We start from the raw sequence: 7,019 nt of genomic DNA, 5'->3' as shown, positions 1-7,019 counted from the left end.
TTTATGCAAAAAAAAAGTTTTACTAGAACAGGGAAACTCTGCATTGTTCTCCAGCACAGGTAAATAAAAAAGATTCCTAATTATTACTTGTAAATTAAGCAGCTGTTCACAGTCACAATTTACAATGCAGTATTTATCTGAAACACCTTCCCCTGCCCCGTCTGCTATTTAACTTCATGAAAAAAAGCAGGAAATCAGAGCTTCCCTTTTCTAGAGGTAACTCAATTCCATGTTCTATTTTTAAAGGGAATGCAATTATCCACTGTAAAACGACTGATGAACACAGCAAGGATCTACTGAATTTAAAAAAACAAAAGGCACCAGATAAAAAGAAGTGTTGCTGAATTTGAGATTTGTTTTTTATTATCATTTATTGCACTAAGGAACAGCGGGGCAGTTTCACAATCTCACTTTCTGCTTTGAAAAATCTGTAGTATTTACTATTCTTAAACCCAAGAATGTTTTCATCATTGGACTCGATAAACGTTGGAGGTTTGTGCATTTGTTAATCAGACAGCACAGACATTTAAAAAAATCATTTAAATTCATTCCTTCATGGACAATTCAGCTTCTCCTACCACAATGACACAGGCTCGAGATTAAAGCAGGGGTAATGTCTGGAGAAGATACAGAAGGCTCTGGACCATGCACATACAGGGAAAGATTAACCAGATAGAAAAAAAAAAATAAACCAAAATAGAACTATTTTTGCATTTGTTTCCATGAATTAATATCCTAAGACCAACATCACCTACGGGCAAAACATAGAGCATTCCAGTCCTTCCCAAGCTCTTGGAGCTAGGGCTGATGTAAAGAGTGGGATACACAAGTCCAAGTGAGCCACTACAAAGCCCATCCTACAGCAAATCCCTAGAGTACTAAGGCTAGTAGTAACCAACACCTACTCGAAGGTTATGGCTGTTCCTTAAGGAGTGCAAAGTCAAAACTTTTCAAACCCCAGTCATCTTTATATTAATTTACACATAATTCATTAATTTCAGCGTCCCAGTAAAATATAAGAAAACAGTCTTTCCACAAGTATAAAATGTGGAAATATTTTAAAAATAGGGGAGTCATTGTTTTCTAACTCAATTGCAAACATCAGGTTCCGGATTTAATCTTGGTCAGAGGTTCTTGCTGTAAAGAATCTGTGTTTTTTGTGGCTTTTGCATGCACTTAACTGGAACAAAGCTTGCTGAATGTCTTCTTAAGAGCTCACCAGAACATAAATCATGCTGCAAAAGAAAATAAAAATATTAAGATGCATCATTTTGATTAGCGTTACATATTTAACAGTGTATGTTAGAAGGAACAAGTCCATTTGAGATATGTGGATTGTGACTGAAGATGTGACACAATGACTTCTACTTTTGACTTCAACAAAATCACATTTACATCAAATACTTTTCTCTGAAAACAATGTTTCAGCTTCTTAATAAAAACAAGAATTTATTTTATTTTATTTTATTATGCTTAACAGAAGAAAAGCTTGGAGTTTTTCTGTCTACAGTCATGGAACAAAGATTCGAAATAGTAATTCTGACCAAATTAGGATTTGTGTTTTAAAGCAGAATCAGTGGCGAATGTGGATTCTTTTTCAGGAAAGTTGGCACTGCAGATGATCATACAGACTCCCAGCACGTTTTGGGTTGGAAGGACCTTGTAGATCATCTCGTTCCAACCCCTGCAGTGGGCGGGGAGACCTTTGCCTAGGCCAGGTTGCTCCAAGCCCCCTCCAACCCAGCCTGGAACACTTCCAGGGATCCAGGGGCAGCCACAGCTTCTCTGGGCACCCTCTGCCAGGGCCTTACCCCTCTCACAGGGAAGAATTCCTTCCCAATATCCCATCTGACCCTGCCCTCTGGCAGTAGGAAGCCATTCCCATGTGTCCTATCACTATACATTCTTGTCCAAAGTCCCTCTCCAGCTCTCCTAGGCTCCCTTCCAGCACTGGAAGGAACATATTCCTACGGACAGTATTTCTCTGCTGCACTGAGCCAAAAGTTCAGACTGAAGAGGAAAACTTACCCATATAAGTAGTAAAAAAAAGATAGAAGGTAGAATGCTAATTTGCACCATCCTTCTTTCTGGCAATAGGCTAAAATATCTGCATTCATGATGGTCGTAGGATCGTAGAGCCCTGGGCCACTCATCACAGGTCTGCTCATGTACCTGGAACAAGGCACAGGCAGGTGTGAGGTGATAGCCATGGGAAACGTGGGTCCTGCCCGCCACCCACCACGGAATACCAGAACTGAGACAAGGAGTAACACCCTTTACAGAGAAATGTAATGTCTTATACAGGAGAATGGAATCGCCACTTCCACTGGCATTCCACACTGGGAATTGTCTCAGTGCACCTCTGACACGTCAGCGACTTTAACGCACACAACACAACTCAATTCTTGCACAGCACAAGGGAATAAAAAATAGAAACACCCGAGAAAGCCAGGTGATGGTTCTTATTGTACAGCCATGACCTAAACTTTCCCAGAAAGCATCTGTGTTTTCCCAAGACACAGAACACTGGATAGAACACAGCAACAGAGAATGAGTAACAATTCACTGAGCATAACAGACTTGCCAAAATTACCTCCAAATATGATAAGCCAACAAGGGCATATTGAGACCCAGTGTGAGCCACTCAGCTGCACAGAGAAACATGACACAGAAGAATGCATGGATGAGGTACTCTGGAAGTACAAGCTGGAAAAGAAAAAGATGAGTTAGAAGTTTCGATTACACAGCAAAACGTGGCATTTCAGCTACTTTGGAGGTGAGCGATTGCTTAAAAATATTATTTAAAACCAACACTAACAAGAACAAGACTGTGGAATGTGAAAGCAGCAGCCAGCACTATGTGCCTTGCTGTTTTCACATGATATTCATGAACCAAGGAGAAAAACTTAAAAGATTAACTGCTCAGATCAGTATTTTTTTATTGCTTCTATTAAATTAACAGATTCCACGCTTTATGCGTGACACTCAGAAGAGATCACTGAGATATTTCTGCTCATGCAACAGAGAAATATCAGTAGAAAACATGCTCTGCAGAACAGTTTATAGGCAAAAAGATGTTTGTGTTTTCCTGTTTTACAGCTTTGTTTTGGTCTTCACAGATCCAGAACTTTTCAAAGTCGAATTATTCCCAAAATGTAACACCCCAGGCAGAGCTTTACCCAACCAAACCAACGGTGACGTGGTCACACACACAGGTCTGCACAGAGGAGCTGCTCCGCACGGACAGTTTGGGGGGAATCGGGCAGTTTTCCCTCACAGGTTCCCACTGTGCATGCTTTACAGCATCATGCTTCCAGCAGAAGCCCACAGAGCTCAGTATCAAGGTACTATGGATCACAGGAAGCATGGAATGCTGCGTGTATTAGTGTTGTTAATAGGAACAACATGGAGAGGTACAGAGAGTAAACACATGCAAAGAGCTGCAAAATCTCACACCCAACACAGGAGTTCAGTTTCTACAAGTCACCCCAAAGCATTGCTATTTGCTGTTTTATCACCAGGTTCAGAAAGCATCAAACAAATCAGACTGGTTTGAGTTGGGAGGGACCTTAAAGCCCATCCAGTTCCACACCTTCCACTAGCCCAGGTTGCTCCAAGCCTCCTCCAACCTGGCCTGAACACTTCCAGGGATCCAGGGGCAGCCACAGCTGCTCTGGGCACCCTGGGCCAGGGCCTCACCACCCTCATTATGAAGAATTCCTTCCCAATCTCCCATCCATCCCTGCCCTCTGGCAGTGGGAAGCCATTCCCTGTGTCCTGTCTCTCCATCCCTTGTCCCCAGTCCCTCTCCAGCTCTCCTGGAGCCCCTTCAGGCCCTGCAAGGGGCTCTGAGCTCTCCCTGGAGCCTTCTCCTCTCCAGGCTGAACACGCCCAGCTCTCCCAGCCTGGCTCCAGAGCAGAAGCAGCAGATCTGTAAAGGTTCTGCCTTCTAAACTCAGGCCCAGTAAAACTTCTCGTGGAAAACACCCCATTTTTACCCAGAGGTTTAAATTGTCTATGTGTGTGCACATGTACACACACAACATACTCTGCCCTCTTTTTTTGTGCAATATGATTAACATTGCATTGGATCATTACATCAAAGTTTCAGTGGTTTCTAATTTTTTTCTTCTTAAAACCCCAAAATATCTTTCTAGAAATCTAAAGGCTACCAACAAACACACCACCTACTTTGCTACAATATTCTAATTCTCTAAATGAAGAATATCAAACAAAGCAAACTTGCACCAACACCACCAAAATTCAGCTGTTATACAGAAAATGTTTCAAGTAAATATTTTCATCCAGATCCTTCTTTGCATACTTACCATTTACACATGGCAATCATTTATAGCAGAACAACAACCACCCTGTCCACCATACAGTGCATTTGGCAGCCTGCTCAGACAGTTTCACCAGGCCTGAAAAATCTGTATTTATTTACCTACACATCTCAAAATACATTTTTCTTTTCTCTTGTTTATTATACCCTACTCCCACACCAGAATACCTGCCTCTTTCCAATCTCTCCCACTTGATCCTCCCTGCCTGTCCTAAAGAAAAATGAATTACATCAGACCCTACCATATTTATCACAGAAGTGAGGGAGGATGGATCTGGTTGCTGAGAAAAGACACGACTATAACAGGAGCAGAGAAGAGAAGGAATCAGCAGTGTACTAAGGAGTTACTATTTTAGGCTAATCTTTCCACTAAGGTGCCTCAATTCCTACCAGGATCTTTGGTTCTTTGTACAGGAAAACAGCACACCTGCCTGTTTGTCCAGCATCATGTACCAGATCCCCTCAAGAGCCTGAACTTCACTTGTGGGGACTAATCTGCTTCCACAGGAACAGCAAATATGAAGTTATTTCAGACTTTCAGATCACAAAGCTGCCATGTAAAGGACACTCCATGCACGTGGGCAGCAGGTTAATGTTTGGTTAAACATGCACATTTTTACACTACAAAGGTTGCAGTAAGGTCATAATGCATCGATGTAATGAGAGTTGGCCTCTCCCACACTGCAGCAGAGATGACTGGAACAGACCAAGCAAGGGAAACTGTTAGATGCACAGCTCTCCTAGCAGCAAACCTCCTCTCCTCCTCCCCACCCTCCTCACACTGAAATACTCACTTTCATTTGTGTGCTGTATATCTACACACTCCTTCCCCCCCACCCCCTTGCCAATTACAGTAAATTCTTTTTTTGTTACATATTTTACTTAAAACACGCTAAAGCTACAGTTCAGGCCACGCCACTGTGCTGCCCCTGCATCCTCCCTCAGCCTGGGCACACACAAAGGAAAAGCCATAAGAAATGCACAAAATGCTGCAGGATCAACCTCTGTGCTCTTTAACAAGCCTCCCTGATGCTGCTGGCCTGAAAGAGATGCAGGCAAATAGTTTGCCTCAAATTCATTTCCTAAGCCAAGGAGTGTCCGAGTTGCATCTGAGAGAGGACACTGGGACACACCCCTGATCCTGGAACACAGAACAGAGAAGTGAAGATATCAGCTATCACCTTCCACTCACCTAAATCCTCAAAAAAGAATCAGAATTGACTTGGTCAATGCTTAAAAAAACACAGGTATTCTCCTCTAATCTGAATTCAGTAAATCTGTCCTGAAAAACACAATTTATTTCTGCCTGAAGTTATTTTTTGACACCTAACAGGCATGTAACAGTTTTCCCCATGTTGCTGGGTAAGCAAGCAGAATTGGTTTGGCACAAAATATGGAAATCCATGAGGTTGTTGTAAACCCCAACGAACAAATAACGAGCAGATGAACAGGCAGACTAAACAAAACAGCTAAATAGTATTACAAATGTTCCTAACAAAATGAAAGGGAAGTTCAAAAACATGAAACTGAAAAGCAGTACACACCTTTAATGCAATTTTGACTCTTTTAATCTTTTTGACCTTTTCAACTGTCTTTGTGCCGAAAATGTGGAAAGCAGATTGAAAGAATGTTAGTATGACAGCTGACAAGATCACCATCAGATTAATAACAGTCAGAATATTCAACTTGAAAGTAAAGAATCAGACAAAGAATTTCCCTAGAACCTCTACCAACAGCAAGGGCTTCTCAACCCAGATGCAATTCTATTGCCCAGGCTGATTGCATCAAGATACCACCAAAAATAAGCACTTTACACATATTTATTTAGCAAAACAAAATGTTCAGTGTGCTACTTACAGGATTGAGTGTATTACATTGGTCTATGGGGTTCTTGTAATCAGTCTTCAGTTCATCAAATGCTATAATCTAGAGGAAAAAAAATGAAAGTTTTGATTCCCCAGGAGCAATTGTGTATTTTATTCATGAAAAGTAGCATTTTGGCACAGAACTGCTACCTTTGTTCTCAGTAACATTTCAGCTAACTTCTGCCTTCGTAAACTCACAGGTAAGACAGATGTGAAACAGGTTTTACATATACAAAACAGAAGATTCTTCAGATATTCAAAAACCTCTGACTACTCTCCAATTTTTTATCTCCCCACCCACAATGAACTTCCTACATCCCTTCATCAGTTTTCAACCTCCCTCGCTGTGCAGACCCCAAACCTCACTCAGGACTCTCTTGGTGACCAGCAGGAACCCGGCATGGGGTTCCTTAATCCAGAAAAAGCAATAGCAAGCTTGAAAGCCGACAGATACTTTTCCTCATTGTCAAAGTAAATGCTGAGCCCACAGAACTGTTAGGACTGGAAGGGACCTCTGGAGACCCTCCAGTCCAACCTCCCTGCCAAAGCAGGATCACCTAGAGCAGGGTATATCTCCAAAAGATCCATTAAAAAAACCCGAAATATGTACACCGGTCTTTATCTTGACATAAAGACAAAGATGCAGCATGAAGTACAAAAGGCACTTGTACACAACAAATGTCCTGCCAAGCATCACATCCTCCCTCAAGAGCACCTCGTCTCAGGCAGGGTCCTGTTGGCTGCTCTCCCTGTGCCAGGCTCGAGGAGCAAATCACAGAATCATGGAATGGCTTCGGCTGGAAGGGACCTTA

The 7,019-nt window shown here is 42.1% G+C and overlaps 1 protein-coding gene across 2 annotated transcripts in view; it reads right to left on the bottom strand.

Annotated features, from left to right (window-relative positions):
- CNIH1 (cornichon family AMPA receptor auxiliary protein 1) overlaps nt 1–7,019 on the bottom strand; it is a 7,419-nt gene continuing 400 nt past the window's right edge. The window contains exons 2-6 of one of the 2 annotated variants that reach the window (XM_017738923.1): nt 6,200–6,268; nt 5,887–5,934; nt 2,594–2,706; nt 2,029–2,172; nt 1–1,235 (exon numbers count right to left, since the gene is read on the bottom strand). In XM_017738923.1, the coding sequence (XP_017594412.1) occupies nt 1,208–1,235; nt 2,029–2,172; nt 2,594–2,706; nt 5,887–5,934; nt 6,200–6,268 (402 nt within the window). In that variant the 3' untranslated portion in view covers nt 1–1,207. The remainder of the gene's footprint in view (nt 1,236–2,028; nt 2,173–2,593; nt 2,707–5,886; nt 5,935–6,199; nt 6,269–7,019) is intronic. The other variant, XM_008637311.2, reaches the window with a different exon arrangement.

The sequence above is a fragment of the Corvus brachyrhynchos genome, unplaced genomic scaffold, assembly GCF_000691975.1.
Source record: "Corvus brachyrhynchos isolate BGI_N302 unplaced genomic scaffold, ASM69197v1 scaffold245, whole genome shotgun sequence".
Lineage (NCBI taxonomy): Eukaryota > Metazoa > Chordata > Aves > Passeriformes > Corvidae > Corvus > Corvus brachyrhynchos.
The sequence above is the reverse complement of the archived record's forward strand: the minus strand, read 5'-3'. Positions and strand labels throughout refer to the sequence as shown.